The following is a 22,036-nucleotide window of genomic DNA, read 5'->3' as shown; positions in this document are numbered from 1 at the left end:
CAAAGCACAGCTCCATACCCGGCCTTAATGAGCCAATATGGTTCTTGAGATTGAGGGCTGACTGATGGCTGCAGCAAAACTGGTTGGCTTCCTTATTTTCCTACAATAACCTATTGCCATTGGAAAGAACCTCGTAAGGATAAACACTTTTACTGTAGATAACTTGCTATTCCTCGCTATATAGAACCTGAGTAATCCATTGATTCAAGGATAAAAACAAACCATTTATGTTATCAGCATGCAGTTCCAACCCCAAATATATGAACCAAACCAAACTGATCCAGCGATTGCACATTGGAGAAGATCAGAAGAGCATGTTCAACAGTTTCTTGCTCAGCCCCACAAATCTTACAACGTGATTAGAAATTACTCTTTCTTTTTAAATAAAAAAAAAAGAAGAAATTGTTGTGGAGGGAGGATTACAATCCAACATATCCGCTCAATTCCATTCTTTCTGTTTTCTGGGCTTAGCTAACCGCTCTTCATCCAACCATGTTACACATTTGAGGGGATTTTGTGTGGGGACAGAGTAGGGTCTATTTGGGAGGGCATATCTATGATTGTTTTTTGACTTTCATAATTCAAGGCATGATAAAGCCAAACGTCTACATTTGGTAAAAATGTGGGAAGTTGGCACTTGGTGACTTGGAAGCAGCTTCCCAAACATTAACGTTAAGATCCACCTATCCAGAATGTTGAGCAGATACTAAGCTGCGTAGGTCTTCTCAAACGGGTCTTAAATCTGAAGAAAAGCAATTCCGCAGCATCAGGGGACCCCGGAGACCAGAGTTGTTGCTCGCACCACTATGTATTGCAAGCTACATAACCAATCACAATGGAACACACCAGTTTTCCATACATGGTACAGAAACCGGAGTGTTCTTTCGTGACTGCTTACATTTCCCACGATACACAGACATTGCAAGCAGCAGATACCAAGTGACATCATGGAGTCAATCCCTTGGCTACCTGAACACATTTGCACCAGAGTCCAAGAAAAGGAGAAAAAAAAATGAACAAAAAGTTCCTAAAACAAAAGAACCTCTAAAATATGCAAGAGATGTATACTGTATTATCGGCACCCCACCACCACCATGCACACCCAAAAAAAATAATCCTCTTATTCTTTGCTCTTTGGCAATTACATGATAGGATATTATTAACAATTATGGTCTATTTCCATATGAAAAATAAAACGCTCAAAGCAATCACTCCAACCGCATTATGAAGTCACATGCAGTGGTGGACAAATAAAAAGAAACTCAATAACTAGCAAGACCATGTAATGAAACAAAACAATGATAATTTAACGCCATACCTGAAACTAATGCAAATGACTACCATCTATAGTTCTGTACAGTATACACTCAACCCGTTTATGGGTTAATATAACACTGGATGATGTACAAGGTCCTCAAACCTGATCATAAATAAGATGCTAATTCTTCAAGGCATGCACATATAACAGCGTACGACTGTATCTGGCCGAAACCTGTTGCTAGCAGCATCAAACACTTAACATGAATGTACTTGCTGAACCTCTGGTCCAAGTTCTTTGGAGTCACCATTCAAGAGAGCTCTCTAATCTGAGCTACAATTTTGCTGTATCTCTCAAAATGACAGCAATCCCTGCAATCCTGCGTTGGGAAGATGAATCCCCCTTCAATGAACTTGACCTACCACTGATGAAAGGTCCTCTATATGAACAACTATAGAGATTTCTGGTGGATCTGCAAGCCTGTTTGAGGGGATATGATTGTTGGGAAAAGGTGTACGTAAAGAACTATCTCAATGGTTGTGCACGGAAGAAAATTCTCCTCCACAAGATGGCAGTGTTTCCATTTGTAAGGAGGAGTTTGAATCTGTAAAGTGTCCAGAATGCTCATGTAAGTCACCATGCAATCCATAACCCTGAACCTTCAAGTGGCATGAGGTAACAACTTCATGGCGAGTTTCTGGAGGCAGTCCCTTCAAGAGATCTGCTATGGCCTGTTCATGTTTCCTCTGGAATTCATCTAGTTCCTTCTTCTGCTCTACCAATAGATGCTCTAGTTTCTCCACAATGATTCTAACTTTTTTGGACTCATCGTCCATACAATTCAGCTTCAGTGGGAACGCATCATTGACTCTGCTATTTTGATTACTGGCCAGCTCTGAATTGACAAGCAAGACAGAGTCTTTCTCTTTACCTATTGTCTCATCATATGAGGATTCATCTTGCTGTTTATAGGGCACAGATGAAGTACCGATTTCAGTGCAGCTTCCACCTTCTGGAATCAGAACTGCATGGTCTTCTGAGTGTTTGGGCAAAGCAACTCCATTTGGATCTTCTTTGCTTTCATGTTTATCAAGAAATTCTTCATTATCTTCAGGCAAACATTCAAGACTGATGTTCAAATCCACATGAGAAAACAAGTTTGATTCAAAAGTGGTAGATCGAGAGCTTCTGCTAAGTCCCTTGGGGGAGTCAGACCAGTACTTTCGGCCAGAAGGAAGTCGTTCAAGAACAAAGCCACATGAAGGATGACCTGGGTCCTTTGTCAGTGATGATAGTTCAGCATTAGTTTCAGGGTCAGGGCTAACTAAAGGTACAACTTCGCTACCAGAATTATCTCCTAAACCTTCTCTGGATGCCCATTCTGAAATATGGACCTGTACCTCTGAGTCGATCATTGCAGCAATGGTTGTAACATCTTGGTCTGTAAGGTCCAACTCCTCAACCATTTCACTAGCAACACTGATTGCTGTATCCACCTCAGTATCAAATGGAAAGTGAATGTTATGAACATGACCTGCTTATCCATGGAAATGTTGTCGTCAGAATGATAAAGATAGAGCTTGTTGCCTTGAGAAAGACATGTAAGTAAAATTAGGTAAGAAACAAACAGGAAGGTGGACAACCAGTGGAATCTTCGATGCGTAATTTTATGAATATTGTGTTAATATCTTTTCTTTGACCTTCAACCATGAAGTCTCGACTTCCTCCAGGCTCCCCAGCATTTAGAGAATTTGTGTTCATATTGTCATAGCTACCATCTGCATTTGCCATGTCAATACATGGGTGAGAAAATAATAATTAAAGCCTTTTCAGATCTCTAAAACAAGAAATAAAATGGGAGACTAAGGTCCTCAACATGGAACGCATTTTGGAACTCTTACCCGAGTGATTGGGGTTTGTTCGTATAGAACGACCTACTTTTTCATTCTCCCCATCTGACTGGAGAAAAGGATCCATTAACAGCTCTCTGGCGGGGAGCCTCTCAGAGACATCCGCAATACATTTTTCTATAAAGCTTCTGACTCCAGGATCCTTCACCTTTGCTAATGATGCAGGCTTGATTCCCTGGAGAGAAACCAGATCCAAGATGGAGTCAAGAAGTTTCTTCAACAACAAGGTTCATGGGTAGTAGCATCTGGCCACTAATTATTAAGAGCTTTTTGAGAATGCGGTAACCCAAACAAGTGGTCCAACATTAGATTGGTTTAGATCAGAGAGCATTTTTTATACATGTAAAGCATCAATGTTGGAGCTAGAGAAGAAAGTCTTTCACTAGACATTCTGGATTACCATCTGTATGATATCCAAGTGATGAACATGGTCTAGATTTGTCCTTCATAAATTGAAAATGTTTCTTCATATGCTTTTATAACAACAATAGTGCAGAGGACTTAATTACGGGACTTGAACTTTTTTTTGTCAGGTTGGAGTTCCATAACTTTATGAACATTCAAGGTTTCAAGGTATGAAAGTAACAGAGGCAACCGTGGATATGGACAGAAAGTCTCTTCAAGTGATTTAGTATGCAATGCGGATAATAGACTAAAAGAACTATTAATTGCATGACCCTCAAAAGGGTTAAAGATCAAGGTTGCCTTACTGAGGTCACTTTCTTGTAAATCTGAGCTGCATTGGCACACTCAACATAGGGATACTCAAAGGTCACCAACTCCAGTAAGCACATGCCAAAGGCATAGATATCCACAAGCTCATTGTATTCTTCCTCATAAAGCTCTGGTGCCATGAACTCTGGAGTCCCTACAGTGTTAATTAAATGAGTATTATTCCCTGCTATTCCAAGAATAGACCTCTGTCATACTTCAATTCTAAAAACTGCTTGGTACTCACCAATGACACTATGAGCTGAGCGGGCCTTGCAAAGAATAGCAGCCAGTCCAAGGTCACCGATTTTCACCTCGCCTTGGTTGCCATTAACGAAAATATTGTCACACTTCAAGTCGCGATGGATGACCGGCGGGTCATGACTATGAAGATAGAGAAGGCCGTGCAAGATCTGCCTTGACCAATTCTTGAGTGCTCTCAAGTCGACATGCTTGTGTTTCTTCCGATACCTACCAAGATGATTCTAAGTTGAATGTTCTCCACAGAAGAAATAGAAAAGAAGAGGGAAAGGATCTGTAGAAGTAGAAAACCCACTGGCGTAATGTTCCCGAAGTGAAAATCTCAGTGATGAAGTTGATGTTCTCATTTTTTACGTCAACCCATGAGCTGTAGAACTTGATAATGTTCTTGTGCTTGAGAGTCTTAAGCAGGTGGACTTCAGAGTAGAGACGCTCTAAATCTTCAGAGTTCCGCAATAAGTCAACCACCCTAACTTGATTCCAAGCAACTTCAATCCCTTCCAATTCATCAAACGCTCTATATCTGAAAAGTCAATAAATCAAGGAAAAACAAAATAAGAAAACGTAGGTAGCATACTCGCCAAGTACTGGTGCTTCCGAGCAAGTTAAGGGAAGAAATTTAAAATTGGAAAGAAGAGGATACACTGTTTTGAAAGCGCCCTTTCCCAACACCTCTCGATACTGTGAAAAAAATAAAGGAAAAACATGAGACAGTCCCCCAAAACAGAATAAGAACAAACAAACAGCACAAGGAGCATTAATATTAGGAGTTATGTTAAGGCCTATAAAAGAATGAAACGATTGCAATTAATGAATAATTATTCACAGAGCAGAGAAAGATGAAAAGTTGACCAAATTTCACGAACCAAGTGTCAACCAAGAACCAATTCAGAATTAAACAACCCAGCAACAATACAAAGAAAATCAAAGCACTAACCCGGCCATATCTACCACTAGGATCGATCTCCACGAACTCTAAATCGGAGTCGTCAGGGTCCTGTTCTGACGACGAATCTCCACCCATCCTCGTATTCGAAAATTCAACGAAATGAAGTTGAATAAATAAACCCTAAGTTTTGTCAAATAAACAGGCCAAATAATAAACCTAATTCGGTGCCACAAAACAGGAATTGAAGGAAACTAGAAAACCAACCAAAAGCGCGAAAGCAAGTAAGATTTTTTTTTCTTCCGAATATCGTGTAGGGGAAAGAACAGAAAAAACGAATTTTAGAGAATTCCAATTATTAGAAATGAAACAAAGTGATGAAGATAAAGATAGGTAGATAGGAGGAAGAAGGACGGGTAGCTAGGTGGCCCTCAGATTGGTTTCAGAGAAGCGAATAAGCGTTTGAAAAAAACGGGAAGGTAAGGAACAGATGGGAAAGAAGGTGATACAGCGGGGGGAGAGAGAGAGAGAGAGCAGAGGCGCGGTGGGGTGGAACCAAGCGTGTGGAATAAGCGAAGCGTGCGAGTCTTCTCGAGAAACCGATGTGCCACGTGGCGGTTGACCACAAATCAAACGTTAAAACTGTGGAAGTGTGGAATCGGGATCGACTATCACCATACTATCACCATGAGACTGTGGAAGTGTCCGCACTTCCGAGTGATTGCAAAAAATAGGATCTCATCGAGGAGGGTGGAGTGCCATTCTAAGCATACTGTTCCTTTATACGCTATCATGCTGTAACGTGTTTGGAACATCTTTTTTTAAACAGAATTTTATACAAGCTGGGCTATATATATATATATATATATTATTTAAATTATATATTTTAAAATATTATTTATAATTTATAATTTATAATTTATATTTATTTTAAATAAATTTATTTTTCAAAAAAAATTATTATCTAAAAAAATTTCAGGGATTCAGGTCTATGCGGGGATCCATCCCTATTGGAGATTGAGGACGGAGAAGGGGGTTAATTTCAGAATCCAGGGTGGAGGACCCATCCATAAATACAGGGTCTCCTAATAGCCTTAATAGACCTAATGGTAACATCTCCCTTGTTCGACGAGATATTCATAAGTATAACTACAATGGCTGTTGGGACTATAAACCGTTTCAGTAGGGGCATAATTTGGGCGGGCCCAGCCTGAGCCCAAATTGGCTCAGCCCAGATTTTTATACAAGCTGGACTTGGATTTTCAGTCATCGGACTGGGTTTGGGTCCAAGAAATTGATTTTTTTTTTTTTTTTTTTTTGAGTTGGATTTGGCCTAGCCCTTAGGCAGCTCGAACCTAGCTCGAGCCCAATCCAACTATATGCATTTATACATATGTATATATATAAATATTACATACATATTTACATATATATACATACATATTTGTATATATAATAATGGTATACATATTTTACACACACATTAAAGTAGCCCCTTTAATGAAAGGATACTTCTTCGTGGGCAACTACACCATCCCCCTTGAACGAAAGGATAAAAAAACTGCTTCCTTTTGATTCTCAATTATCTGTAGAACGAAATGCCTAATGCAGAAAAGAAAAGTCCAACTTTAGGCTAATTTACTGCCACTTAGACACGATTAGTGAATAAGTACAGTAGCAAAAATCCCAGATTCTTCTAGCACAAAAGAAGACTAGTAATAGATGAACTCAATAGTTCAAACTCAATTCCATGATATGGGGAAAAAGAGGAAGTTATATGCTGAAACTCAATTCCCCTACGTCGTCAGTTTCAATAGTTAAAGCCCTAAAACCTCACCATGACCAAATCAACATAAATGCCCTGAAAAATAAAAATCCAATATCACCCAAATCAAATTTGAGTTGCATTTGGCATTCCTTATTTAAAGTTAAAAACTCAATGTCAAATGCAACCTAAAGCAATTCCACTGAAGTAGATACAGAACCCATAAGAGAGAACTGAAAAATAAAGAAAAAAAATAGATGCAAATTTTTACTTTAAAAAAAGAAGCAAAACCAGCAAAAAGAGAAATAGAAAAGAAGATGTAATAAATTGGCACACAAAAGAGAGAAAACAACAGACCTGACTCACTGTTTTGCAATTATGTTCATCTTCTCGATAAAGAAGATGATGAGCAGTGTTTTATTTGAAGAGTGATTTGCCATTTTCAAAGGTCTTAAGTTGCACATGATATCATGTGATACGTAATTCTTAACAAAAGATACAGAATTAGCACATTTTGAAAGTTCGGATATTGAATTATCGCATTTTAAGGTTTGGGAGCCAAAGTGGCACTAGGCCCAAAGTATAAGGTACTAATTGAGCCATACCTAATAATGTGCCATACCTAAAAACGTGCTCAACAGCCCCTGAAGTTTAAAACAGGTATTAGCCCAATTACTCTTTTCTCCGATAATAATGTACCATACCTAGAAGCATTCTCAACAGTAGGGGTGAGCAAAAAAAAATAGGAAAGCCGAACCGACTGAAACCGAATCGAAAAATTGGTTAACCGAACTGGTCGGTTCGGTTTTGGTTCAATATTCTTAAAAAATCAAAAATTTTGGTTCAATTTCAGTTAACCTTATAAAAAACCGACAGTTAGTCGAATCGATCGGTATATATACAATAATATATTATATATTATATTTTTATTTCTATTTTTTTTAAATCAAATAAACCTAGGCACGCGCCTGTGGCCTGTCCGCCTTTTTCAGTTTTCCCCTTTCCCAAGTCCCAACAAGATGGTGCACACTCGCCGAGGCCGAGTGAATAAACTTGGGCGCACACTCGCCTTTTCAGTTTTCCCCTTCTTCGAAAATCGAAACCTAAACCAAAGGTTTCCCCTTTCTCACTCTCCTTAGTCTTGTCTCTTCATCTTCCCTAATCCCCAGTTTTTCCTCCAGTTTCGGTTGTCACCAGTTTTTCCCTGTGTCTCTTTCTCTCTCTGAGTCTCTGTTGCTTGTCATCTTCATCTCTGCTACACCAACCATCTAGCAGACAAGCATGCAGCAACAGTTCAACATCAGTTGCCACCTCGCCGGCAAGCACCAAGCCAGCTTAGCTAGCCCTAGCTACAACAACCAAGTAACCAACCAAGACATCGACCACCGCCTCGACTCCGCTAGGACCGCCACCCCCTAGGCTATGTCTGATTGTCTTTGTCTCTCTCATCTCTCATATTCACGGCTCCACCACCTCTCAGGCTTTCACTTCTAACACGGGCATCGACCCACACAATCTCTTCGTAAATTTAATACGGAAGATATTCCTGATGTATGGTTCGATGTGAATAAATATATGCAGTGTAAGATTTTTGTGAGCAGGAGGGGAAGGTTGTTTGGTTTAAAAGAAAAGGTAGGGAAAGATAGGAAAACATGTATAAAATTTGTAAAGGTTTTCCTACTTTTTTCCTTCAATACAGCCAATATGAAAAGATTATATTTGATTGTTTGTATTTATAAGTCTATAGATTTTCTAGAGAGCTAAGGTTTTAATGTCCCCTATTCTTAAACTTTATTTTTTATCTTTAATAAAACTAGTAAATGTGGGCATGCTTTGCACGTTGAAATTTTAAATTATAATGATAATTATCATAATCACTATTATTATTATTATTATTATTATTATTATTATTATTATTATTATTGTTGTTGTTGTTGTTGTTGTTGTTGTTGTTGTTGTTGTTGTTGCTGTTGTTGCTGTTGTTGTTGTTTAATTTTGGATTCTATTTCCATCATAAATAAAAATATTTTTTATTTTAATAAATGTTTATTTAATATGGTGATATATAACATTAGAAATGTCCCTAAATGTTTTCGACAAAATTGTATACTTCTCATTTTTTTTGTGTTCTATCTTTTTTAAATATTTATTATTCATCGTTAATAAAAACATTACATTTCATACTTAATTTTATTTAGTATAATGAATATATAATATTAGAGATGAAAGAGGGAATTTGTTAGCTATGTGTTCTGGTCCAATTGGGGTGGGAGATTCCTTGAGGGCTGATATTCTAAGAGCTCTTGAAGGGATATAAAGGGTTAAGGAAATGAATATTAAAAAGTTGATCATAGAATGTGATTCTGAAATTGTAGTGAATTGGCTAAAAGAGGATAGTTCTATGCTCTTGAAATACAACAATGAAAAGAGAAAGTTCAAGTGGCTCACCAAGGACATTGAAATTCGTTGTACATGGATAAAGAGAAATGCAAATGCATCGGTAGATGGTCTAGCCAGGCAAGGGATGAACATAAATTCTATCTTTTGGGCTGTTTTGTAACTCTAACTCTTTAGCTCCTTACCTTGTAACTCTGATTTTCTTAATTATTAATAAATTCATTGTTATTGGTCAATATATATATATAATATTAGAGATATGCTCAATTCATTTTTTTTGTATTTTTTATATATTATTTTTATTTTTATTATTTGATTATGGAATTATTGGTTAACCCATTTGATACAAATGGTTGAATTGCTTACCACCACCACTGGGAGGGAAGAAAAAGGTTTTATTTTCAATATATTTATTTTTATATCATTAAAATCACTGTTGTGGATTTAATTAATAGAATTTAATGATGAGAAAAATATATCTTAAATATATACCTTAAATATGGGACTTAAAGAGAGAGAATAGAAAAATAATTTTATTTCCAATTGGTTTTAAATTTTATATTATACTTTCATCATTAATTAAAGTATTGTTTGTTTATCATACTTATTCTTGTCTAATATGATGAATATATGATACTAAAGATGTCCCCAAATTTTTTTTTTGCATTTTATGAAATTTTAATTTTTTTATTTAATTGTGGCAACAATGCAACATGGGTTGGCCTATTTGACCCACAATTGTTTAATTTCTTACCACCACATAAAAATACTGCTTTTCCAAGTCAATTTCAAAAGTATAAGTTTTTATGGTATTAGAAATATTTACGTATGGATTTAGTTAGTAGAATTTAGTAATTAAAAGAAACAAAAATGCCTTAAATGCATGGAATTTAATGAAAGGGAATTGAATGCAATGAATAATAGTAGTCAAATTACTTTTTCTGCCCTCATAATAGATAGGGACCCTATTTCAAAAAAGCGTATTTTAGTCCAAAAAAAGTTCAAAAATCTTAGACCCTATTTGTACTTTAATTTCTATATATATATATATATATATTGCATTTTATCAAGTTTTAATTTTTGGTTAAATGAGGGTGAATGAGAGTTAATACTTTAAATGGAATTTAATGAGAGGGAATTGAATGCAATGAATAATAGTATTCAAATTATTTTTTCTGCCCTCATAATAGATAGGGACCCTATTTCAAAAAAGGGTATTATAGTCCAAAAATTCCAAAAATCTTACTCCTGCATGTACTTTAGTTGTGGAAACAATGCAACATGAGTTGGCCTATTTGACCCAAAATTGTTTAATTTCTTACCACCACATAAAAATACTGCTTTTCCAAGTCAATTTCAAAAGTACAAGTTTTTATGTTATTAAAATTATTTATGTATGGATTTAATTAGTGAAATTTAGTAATTAAAAGAAACAAAAATGCCTTAAATGTATGGTTAAATGAAAGCTAATGCCTTAAATGGAATTTAATGAGAGAAAATTGAATGAAATGAATAATAATATTCAAATTACAATTTCTGCCATCATAATAGATAAGGACCCTATTTCAAAAAAAGAAGTATTTTAGTTCAAAAAAATTCAAAAAATGTTAGACCCTATTTGTACCCTATTTGTACTTTTTATAATAGTATAGATTTTATAATAGTATAGATTTACAATGACCACCTGACTCTCTCTATCAGGAAATAAAGATTAGAGTTAAAAAACCCATAAATCTTTTGCTTTAAGGAAAAAAAAAACCCATAAATCACTCAATTCATATAAGGATATAAGATATAAAGATAATTAATGGATACGAATGACTCAACTAATACCTACCCACTTAAATTCGACCCCAATGGGTGAATGGAAGAGGTAGGTTGGAGCCTACTTTTGTCTCCAATATACACCAGCTCCTTTACAACCTTTCTAAACAGTTTTGGTTGCATCATCTAGTTACTGTAGCAAGGGGAGGCTTGTTTGGCCTTTTCTTGCCACGAAGTCAGGTTAGATGACCCTTTAAGGACTTGGCTTCATGTTTGAGTTATGTAGTTATATATATATATATATATATATATATATATATATATATATATATATATATATATTTCTGTTGGAAATATATGCTCCTCTTTTTTTCTCTTTTTTTTTTTTTTGGCATTTTCCAGTCTTTTGCATCATTTGTAGAGATAAAAAACTTTTGAGTCCTAGAAACAATTAATTTGGGGAGAGAGAGAGTGCTATGATATCTTGATCATTCTCAAACTTTAAGTTTGGGGTCACCAAAAAGTTTGGAGGATAAATTCTAAGGTATGCCTAAAGATATTATCTTTAGAATGTTATTTGCCCCCACTTAGTTTTACTAAGTTTACTATTGGATTACAAATAAATTTGTTCCTATGATACAATAGATCATTGGGCAAGAATCAACAACCAGCAAAGTGATAAGGATACTGGCAATGTGGCCACCAGTATCCTTATCACAAAGTTGAAGATTCTCTGAATAAACATTCTATGAGACAGTAGCAAATCGGACTAAGAGAGACAAGAGTGGTTTTTCAAAAATTTGTCTGTTCATTTGTTTGATTCACACTCCTTATATAATTTCTGAAGAGTCATCTTGAAGAGGAAGGTGTTGGTTCAAGAAAGGCTTCCTTGTATGGCCACAGATTTAAAAATTGTGACTGTTAAAAGTTATTTAAAGGTTAATGATTGCTAACTTTTGAACAGTGCCTCTTGATCACACCAAATCAAATCGTGACTGTTGGATGTTCTTAAAACACTAATAGTCATGATTAAGGGTGTCAATGGATCGGTTTGGGATTGGACCCCCTCTAGTCCAAAATCAATTTGGACGGATTGGACCCGCCAACAAGACATTGGATTGGACCAATCCGGTCCATCCATAACAAATTTATATTGGATTGGGTTGGATTAAGTTAATATATGGTCCATTGATATAAGATAAGAATGTATGTGTCAATGGACCGGGTTTGAGTTGAAACCAATCTAAATCAAAATGAATTTGAGCAAATTGGACGGTCCAAACATTGAATTGGACCGGTCCAAATTGGTTCAAAACATTCATTGGATTGGACCTGGTCCATTTATAATGGATTCACATTGGACTGGAATGGATTGGACCAAATCTAGTTTAATTGACACCCCGAGTCATGATTCAACCTTACACCAAAAAATCAATGCTAATCACGTGGGTGTGAGCAAAATGTGCCTCATTGCACCACACACACACATTCACATGCACACGCACATTGCATGATAGCAAGCCTCCATATTATATCTCTAAGGAGTGTAAACAAGTTCCTATTTAGAAGTTCAAAAAATGTTTAATAATTTTCCAATATGGGACAAGGATTTAAAGAAGAGAATAAGTTCAAAGCTGGTTTTAGTGTGATATTTAAAAACTATGTTGAAGACATATGTTTAGGTGCATTTTTATGTAATTAATCAATCAAACCCCATTGGTTTTAATCTCTAATGAGATTAAAATCCAATATAACCCAGTTTGAGCTTCCTTAACACCAAGACCAATCTGAATCTGATTTCTCACCCTTCATCTCTTCAATATCTCACAGTGAAGGTGTCAACTAATTCAATTGGAAGGTTTTTGTCCTCTTGTAGCATGGATTTGGGATCGTTTCCTGCCTTACCTAGGTTGAGGGGATAAAATTTATTTTTATATTTATGAGGAGAAATTTAAGTTAGAAATAAGTGTAAATTTTGCAGAAGTTTTTAGAATGTGAAATTTGCACTATCATTAAATGCAATTGAGACAAAAAAATACAAATTTTGCATCAATTAAAATTACTAATGACAGATTTTTTTTTCTTTTTTTTGGTAATAGAGATCGAGAAATTTCAATAAGAGAAACTTTAAGGGGGTACATATCTTCAAAACAGAGGAACTCAAAATCAGGGGAAAAGGGTTGCACAAGATAAATTATGAGCTACCCTGTTTGTATTCCTACCACAATGGAGGACTTTGGATTGGGTAAAACACCCTCTGAGGCTACAAATGTCTAACCAAACATTTTTCACGGGCTAAAACAGCTTCCAAAGAATCAGATTTCCCCAGAATTCTATTTAGCCCTTCTTTTAGAGCTTCCCAATAGCCCAAGCGAATGGCTCTTCCTTCAGCATCAACGACCGATTGGCAACGCACTCAATCTCCTCGAGCACCAACAACTTTCCCTTCCTGGTTACACACAGGTGATGCCCGCCCACCCAGAGGATGCATCGAAGCTTGCAAAGTTCACCTTCATCCACTGGTTTGGAGGGGGGGTGCCATTTGTTATTCATTGCAATTCTTGGCTCCAAATGTTCTATGAGTTATAGAAGTTCATTCCACAGACTAATGCTTTTCCTCACCATTAACAACGGGTCCGGGCTTTATCCCTTAAAAATTAGATCATTCCTGATTTTCTAAATCTGCCAGCATAGGATTGCTTACAAAGTTGCCCAAGTATCAGTATCCTCATCAGGGTAGTTCGTCTTTTGAAACCAAGACATAATCCAATTACCTAGGTTCCATGTTTCCACATTCTTAGAAATAAAGCCTAATGTGGATAGAAACCAGGCTGCTTTTGCAAACAAGTAGTTGAAAATGAGATGTTTCACATCCTCCTTTTGTCCAGATCTTGGGTAGATCCCATCAACCTTTATTTGTTGACGTTTAATCTCCATGCCAACACCAATAGTTTGCTAGCACACCCACTAAATGAAGTTTTTAATTTTAGGAGGAACTTTTAATTGCCAAATTTTCTTCCATAGAGTTGGTGGCACTTGTGTTAAGATTCGGTTACTGGCTATCCTTCTTGTTTCTTCATTTAACTTGTAGGCGATTTGGCAACCTGATTTCACCAAGTACTTACCGTCCTTTGCACTATAAGCTCACTATCTTTTATATATGTTTGCCTCGTGTGTGTGTGTGTGTGTGTGTGTGTGCGTCCCTCGTGCTTTCATTTGAATTAGTCTTTACCAAATATCCATGTTAAATAATTTGTAATTCAGGAAATAGGAATCCAAAGTTTGTTACTTCGGCTGTGTTTGGTTGCAGTGCAATTTTATTTGCACTAGTACAAATGCATGGGAGTGCAAATTTTGACTTAATTTTATTTTGGGTTTTACTTTATTCTGTTTCAGGTCTTTTTTTACTTCATTTTTACTGCAACCAAACAAAATAAATAAGATAAATTTTGAAAAGAAATAAATCATAATTTGCTCCAAAATCATTTCACTATCATGGTTTTGCATCATTTCAAGTAAATTCACATTGTAACCAAATACAGCCTTCACTAAAATGGTGGTAGAAAACATATATATTTCATTAGGTTAGGGGTGTCAATTGGACTGGATTTGGTCTAATCCAATCCAATCCAATGTGAGCCCATTACAAATGGACCAGGTCCAATCCAATCCAATGAATATTTTGGATTGGTCCAATTCAATGTATGGACCATCCAATCTATTCAAATTCGTTTTAATTTAGATTGGTTTCAACCCAAATCCAATCCATTAACACCTATATTCTTATCTTATATCAATTGACCAGATATTGTCTTAATCCAACTCAATCCAATATAAATTTATTACAAACGAAATAGGTCCAATTATTTGAAGGAAAATTTAAGAAAAGGAAGGTAAAAGTAGAAAACCTAAACAAGATTACAAACACAGCAGGGAACTGATGCACTTATGGGCAATTGAACGTGACACTGATCATCATAGCTAGCCCGCTCTTGCATATCATTTCTTCAAATTTAATAATGCCCCATCCAGTTGAATCTCATAATGTAGAAAGCAATGTTTTCAACTTTGACACAGTCACTGAGTCACGAATCATACATCTTTCTCTCTTTTACCCATTTCCATCATTTATAACATAATTTAAATAATACAAATATTTATATTTTATATTTTTAATTTGATTTATAACTTAGCATGCAATGCGGCCCATTTGTTTTGTTGCCCCAAAGTCTAGAGTTCGCACAACTTGCCACAAAAGACCCCGACAGACCTGAACCGATTGGGTTGGTTCTGATTCTGGGAAGTTCTTAATATATTGTTTCGATTCTTATTGGGTCGATCCAATTCAACCCAATTCTAAATTGATTTAAACTCGAGCTGAACAAAATATATAATATATTAAATAAATTAATATTATATATAATATTTGCAATAGATTTATTATAGTCAAGTCCATCGGGTCAGGCCCGATTGCCCCAATAATTGATCAATTCGATTCTGAGTCTTAAGTTACAAACCCTATCAGATTTGGTTTGGTCAGCCTTACTGTTGAGTGTTTTAAGAATTTTTCCATTGTTTAATGTGTCTGTTAAAGGTTTAATTATAGAGTACCCTTTCGTGGGTTTTACAGTTCTGGGCCGTTCTGCATTGAGCTTCAAATGAGCTTGTGTTTTATATCGTTTCAGGCATTTTTTTCTTCTTTTATTTTCATGCATCTTTTCTTCTCTATACTTTCTGTACAATGGGTGGCCACGAGTCGAACTTTTCATGAGCTATTCGAGTTTGTCTTGGCTCGGTTTAAACCAAGTTTCCCATTTGCTAATCGAGCCAAGCTCGAGCCCAGTGAAGCTCGACTCGTGACGCTTGCGACCCTAGTATAATAAATAAATATTTTTTATTATATACATACATGCATACATACAAATACATACATATATATATATATATATATATATATATATATATATATATATATATATATATATATATATATATATAATAAATAATTTTTATAATTCTTATTTTTTATGTAAATAAAAACATTATTTATATGTATATTTTTTATTTTTTGTATGTATAATAATAAATTATTTTATAATTCTTAATTTTTTGTATGTAAAATAAAAAATATATATTTTTATATGTATACTTTTTATTTTTTAGAAGGCTTGCAGTTGAGCTCGAACTTGCGAGCTTTGAACTGAGCCGAGCTTGAGCTCAAATCAAGCTCGAGCCTAACATAGTTTCAGCGAACCAAATTCGAATAGCCAAATATCCCACTCGGCTTGGCTCGAATCCACCCCTACTATACATATTCCTCGCTGTTGAAAGTTCTCTCATTTCTTTTCTAAAAACCCCGTAAGTGGGTTTGGTTGTTCTTTCGTAAATGATTGTTCTCTCTTTGAATTTGGAAGATGGATAATCTTGGAGTCTACATAGCTTGGATAATCATTTCGTAAATGATCGCTCTTTATAACTTTTTCATTTGATAATATTATGTTTCACATTTTCGGTTCACAGTTTTCTCAGCAAACTGAATTCGAATAGCTAAGTATTCGGTTCGGCTCGGCTCAAATCCACCCTACTGTATATATTCGTTACTGTCCGAAGTTCTTTCATTTCTTTCCTAAAAATCCCATAAATGGGTTTGGTTGTTCTTCTGTAAATGATTTTTCTCTCTTTGAACTTGAAAGATAGGTAATCTTGGAGTCTTTTTGACATGGTTTTGATTAACTTAAACTCTCCATCCAATTATTTTTCTTTAGGCTCAGTTTGAAAAGAATACAAATGCAAATATATACAGTATAAATACATACAAAATATAAGATTTTATACTCCTTCCAAACTCAGTCTCAACCTTTTCGTTTGATAATATTTTGTTTCACATTTTCTGTTCACAGTTTTCTAAACTCGATGTTTTAAATTCCAGAGGTGAATGGAAACAAGAATTCATGAAGGGAGCTATCAATTTCTTCATGAGATTGTCATTTTACATGACGAATGGAGAATTAATCAATAGTATTATGAAGTTTAACACGAACCTTTTAACCACTCGGACCAGCTGGAAGGTTGGGGGTATATATAGTCCTCACAAAACGTGAGGACTTTATATAGGTTGGGGACTCTTATATATAAAATAAAGGTATGGCCGGACACGTTGAAGCAAGTGCAAAAGTAGGAGAACAGGTGGAAATTTGCTATTGTGTGGGATGCCTGTGAGGCGTTGATGCAAACTCAAAAGGAGAGGGAGGAAGATATAATAGGATTTTTGGTACTAAACGTGACCCGACCCATATATCAAAAAAGTTCGACCCAGCCCCGCCCCCACATGTGACAAATCACAGCACGGGTGATTATGGGTCAGATTGGACTTTACACTTATGATAGGAGTTATAGCTTAGACCTGGCCTAAGATTTTGGGCATAAAACATAATCTCGAACCCATTTGTCTACATGGCCCGGGGCCTAATTCTAAGCCTATACCTTTCATATATATATATAATATTTTATAATAAATGATATATAATATACGTATAAATTTATTTTATATATTATATAATATAAGATATTATATATAATATAATTATATATGTCATATTATAATATTTATATAAAATATATAAATATAATATAATATAACATATATATATATATACATTATACATAAAATATGTATATTTAAATATATACGAACTGGACATAAAATATTAGGCCCTGATACTAAAATTTGCGGCCCTGGGCCTAAACACAAAACACAGGCCCAAGCCCGCAATTTCTGGGCCGGGATGAAATAATCACCCCTACCTATGAGTTATGACTCGTGTATGTGTAGTGCTGCCGCGGGAAAATACGTCCTTTTCTTCCCTCCTTGTCATCTCTTTAAATTTCTGAGCAAACAATTATCACACCCACCGCATAGCACTGAATAAAACGTCAAGAACTTCGATTCTTCGCCTTCTTCATATATTACCGTTAATTCTTCAACTGTTTCTTATTGTTGTTCTCTGAAGAGAAAAAACTAAAAGGGCCACCCAAGATCGAGATCCCATAGGTGTTTCGGGAAATCCATCTGGACAAGCTCAAATTCAGGGATTAGGTTGTTGATGTTCAACTTCAACACAACCGATTGGCTATGGGGCGGAAGTTGGGTTTTCTTCATGAAAGAGAAGATATAAGTCATGAAAGATATCCACAAGATTGTTTCGGGCTTAGACGGGGATTCAAAGCGGGAAAACCGACTTGGCATTTTCTTCATAAGAAGTTCGGACCAGAATTCTGTTATACGTGCTTTCAATTTCTTTTCTCTTATTCGTGTTTTACGATAATTATCGTTTCTTGGTCTTCAAGATGCAAATGAGTTTGAATTTGGCTTTTAACCGGTTTAAAGATTTTGGTAGAAATGCAGCAGATCCTTTCCTTGGTCAGATTGTGGAAAGCCTGAGGGAGATTTCTTGTAGCAGAAATAGCACCAATGGGTGTTTTCCGGGAACGTAATAAGTTGTTTGTGCGAAATGCCGGATTTTTTTCGCCTATGGTGGAGATGAAAGCATAAAAGCAGCAGAATTTGTCGGGGAGAATTTACTCGAAATGCTGGAGAAACACAGGGAAGATATGAGGAAGGAGGATGCTATAAGAGCTGGGTATCTGAAGACAACCAGAACGTCGTAAAATAGGTAATTTATAATTTCTGTGTTCCCATCTCCTGAATTTATATATCTATTTATTTGTTTTATTTTACTCTAATAAAAATTGCTGGGGATGCAAGTTCACTCCTTGACGAAAGATGCCAAAAAGAATGTCAAAAACCAGAACATGTTCTTATGGGAAGCAGAATCAGATTTCACTTTGTGCGATATACACTGGTGATTGGTGAAAACTGTATCCTAATTATAAAATAAAAGCTGTTCTTTGGTCGGTTTTGAATTAAAACATTCCATGTAAATATCCTTGTTGATCTTATGAATTTTATTTATTTGAGAAGGAACTTGTGGTCTTATTAAATTAAGAAAGCTAAATAGCAAATCTCAACCTTTTTTGGATCTTTGTCGTTGTTGACTTACATGATCTGCAGTTAAATGTTAATATGCTAAAATCAAGTAATCTTTTTGGGGAGTTAGCACTGAAACTAGGTTCTCACTTCTCAGTCCCAGTATGGAACAACATTTTTATCAATCCGATTACTCCAACCAAGCACGTCACATGCAAGTTATCACTAAATGCTGATTCCTGTGTGTTCACGTCTTCTAGAAATTAATTCTATGGACTTCATTACTACCCAAAAGCTTTTGTACATATCACCAGAGCATCATCTTGCAAAGCCTTATGATAAAGACTACCTCACAACGTTAATTCCGGGCTGCTCAATCCAGTGATCCAACTAAAGATAAGGTTACTGTTAAAACCAGATTGCTTTAGACTGTGAACCAAAAACGGGCAAAATTCCTGTCAAGGCCCATTGCTTGGACTATTTGGTACATATTGTGGGTGTGTCTATCCACCATGAAGGTTAGTTGAATATTGGTCAATCTAGATTGGTGACTATGCAGTTGATATAGATGGTATAAAAAGGCATGCTGTAATTCGAATTGAAAGATGACCCCTTAGCACTAAAATGAATTTTGTTGGATAGTCAATCTTTTGAAAACCGGATTGGAGCAGTTGGTGAAATGGGAAACTGGGAGCCAGACTCCAACTGGGTTTAATGAAATTTGAAAATAGGCCAGTTTTCACATTACTATTCTTCTCTTGCATATTCATGCACACATGACAGAACAGATCTACAGAGAGATTATGGTCCAAATATCTCTTTGGGAATGTGTGGGTTAAGTAAATTATGGATAGATTTGGTCCAACTGGGAGAATCTGTGCAAGTTAAGACCGTGTTAGATTTTAATTTGAAATTTAAACCATGCTCGTATTATTCTATTACCAGAAGTCTTCCGTTCTTGTTAAGCCTGTGACATAGAGCATAGTCCAGTCTATCTACTCCTTGTTAACTCTGTGTTTTTGGTAAGCTTCTGGAGGATTTGAAACCCTGAACTGGGATGAAATCCATGCCTTCATCATAGTAATGACTCACTGACTACTAAACTAGTCTTTTTGACATAATAAAGAATAATCCAGGCGGCCCTTTTAAATGTTTGCAATGCTGACCATTCTTAGTACAAGTAGAGTTTATGCAGATTTTAAAATCACTAGAACTTAGTCTAGTATTTCCTGTAGACTGCTCTTTTTAAAATGTCAATGAAGAAACACTGAGAAAGGATTCTACGACAGAAAATAAATTGGTTTTTTTCTGATATCGCCTCCTTCTATTTTCTTGATCTCCCTTTTTATAAATGAAGAAAATAAGGAATTTTGTACATGAACCTGCCCATTTCTGAAAATTTTGTCTTCATTTTCTGAACTTGCCTTTATGTTGTACATGAAGGGAAGGACATTGCTGTTTCAAATCTTGAAGACTGCAGAACCGTTCTCTATGAAGGTTGTGTAGTTGAAGTCCTTACCAAAAACCATACAACCACTCAACTAGTCTAGATTCTAGAGGAGAAAAGGAACAGAATAGAAAAGAAGGCAGTTGCTATTATCTATTGGAACATTGCAACCTTGGGAAATAAGAAAATGACCCTGACGGATGCTTTGTGGAATTGTGCTATTAGGGAGGATATGCGGAGATCTACTGAGAAGATTGGAAAGATCATGGGATGCTTTCTGTTTAAAGAAGCATTGGAGATGTTCATTTGAAGGAATGGGTAATTGCAGAACCTGACATGGCGATCCTGCATTTGATCCCAGATATGGGCTTCTTGTCTTAACCTCTGATGAACTGTGGGAAAAGGTTAGTTTGAAAAAGTATGCTATTTTCTGGAGGATTCCTTATTCATGAACGCCCCGACTGTTGAAGGGACTATAAGTGGTATCCTGGAAAATCATCTTTTTCTAGTCTGGTAGCATTTTCCTGTATGTGTTTTCCTTTTATTATCTTGTGCTCCTTTTAGTTGTTTGCATTCAAGATTGTCATCTTTTTCAAGGCATTTCATGTGCCTTGTCTGTTTAATAATTAATAGCTTTTCCATCTTCCGCTGATCCAGTGTTTAGCTGTCAGCGATGGTACAATGCTCTTTGTTGCTTTCAGTTGTTTGTGCTTATTGTTGGATACAAACAAGCAGTAGCCCATCTCTGGAAGTAAGATCTTCTCTATTTTTATTTTTCATTTTTCATTCTCTTTCTTATTTTTCTTTCCGAACTCCAAAGTCTTTGGTTGGCACGATGAAACAAACTCAAGGACACAAACAACCATCAAGATCATCAACTAAATTTTGGTCCAAGCTATTCTTCTTGTAGTGAATTTTATTCCCAATGTAAGGGGCTGTGGTTGTGAGCGCCCTGTTTACACCATCCCTTAGTGCTTTCTCCCTTGTTAGTTAAGTTGATCCCAGTTATCCCTTGTTAGTTAAGTTTATCCCAGTTATAGGATGCTAAGATAAAAGCAAATCCTGAGAGAATGACCTAGTGATTGAATCAGTATAATTATCCAGTCAAATTTATTGTTTTCTTTTTTTTTTTTTTTTTATAAGAGTCAAATTTGTATTTCGGGTTATGGCTTATTAGGGCATGCTCAGGTAGGTAGGTTATGTTGCAGTCCTGATATTCTGCTTACAGAGAGTATTTACTTTGTATAGAATACTCAATTGGGGCGCCTCTGCTAGGTGAGATTGTTTTCTGCAGAATGTCTGGGTATGTTATGTTTTGTGATAACATCCAGATTCCAGATCCCTCCCAAATAAAACCATATTGTTGTTTAGAAATGCTATCATTTTTCAACATATTAACTAATTAGATCAATTTTGGTCGTTTTATCCATTTTCTCCCTCTGTTTTGCATAAATTTAATCCGTTCAGGCAGATGGAGATGTATTATTCGATTATGTGGGGGCTTGATCCCGAGACTTTTTGCCCAAAGCATAACTTCCCCAGGAAGAGGGAGGGGGGAGATCCGAACCATGTAGAAATAAACTCCATTTTCAACTTTTTACTGTACTAGAAGTAGAATCCTATGCCATTACTTGTTGTCCTTTTTCTCTC

At 35.8% G+C, this 22,036-nt stretch overlaps 1 protein-coding gene across 2 annotated transcripts; it reads right to left on the bottom strand.

The window, feature by feature from the left end:
• Nucleotides 1-1,095: 1,095 nt before the first annotated feature.
• On the bottom strand, nt 1,096-5,569 carry WNK3 (WNK family serine/threonine-protein kinase 3). 2 transcript variants are annotated; one of them, XM_088974496.1, is made up of 8 exons: nt 5,078-5,569; nt 4,784-4,821; nt 4,436-4,663; nt 4,127-4,350; nt 3,879-4,036; nt 3,160-3,343; nt 2,902-3,036; nt 1,096-2,792 (listed from the first exon to the last, which is right to left on the bottom strand). In XM_088974496.1, exons 1-8 carry the CDS (start codon nt 5,162-5,164, stop codon nt 1,789-1,791), a joined length of 2,058 nt encoding a protein of 685 aa, XP_088830622.1. In that variant the 5' UTR covers nt 5,165-5,569; the 3' UTR covers nt 1,096-1,788. The 2 variants fall into 2 exon arrangements, with proteins under 2 accessions (XP_088830622.1, XP_088830623.1); XM_088974497.1 differs by having other exon boundaries at nt 3,879-4,027; nt 5,078-5,456.
• Nucleotides 5,570-22,036: the final 16,467 nt, after the last annotated feature.

Source organism: Nelumbo lutea, chromosome 3, assembly GCF_056320005.1.
Source record: "Nelumbo lutea isolate HS-2025 chromosome 3, American lotus-T2T, whole genome shotgun sequence".
Taxonomy (NCBI): Eukaryota; Viridiplantae; Streptophyta; class Magnoliopsida; order Proteales; family Nelumbonaceae; genus Nelumbo; species Nelumbo lutea.
Note: the sequence above shows the minus strand (reverse complement) of the source record. Positions and strands in the feature narration are given on the sequence as shown.

Excerpts from the sequence above, each read along its gene's own strand:
- WNK3 (XM_088974496.1), bottom strand. The coding sequence starts at position 5,164 with ATGGGTGGAGATTCGTCGTCAGAACAGGACCCTGACGACTCCGATTTA. Across the intron at positions 4,822-5,077 it reads CTAGTGGTAGATATGGCCGG|TATCGAGAGGTGTTGGGAAA; the intron begins GTTAGTGCTTTG and ends TTTTTTTCACAG. Across the intron at positions 3,344-3,878 it reads TTTACAAGAAAGTGACCTCA|GGAATCAAGCCTGCATCATT; the intron begins GTAAGGCAACCT and ends GTTTCTCTCCAG.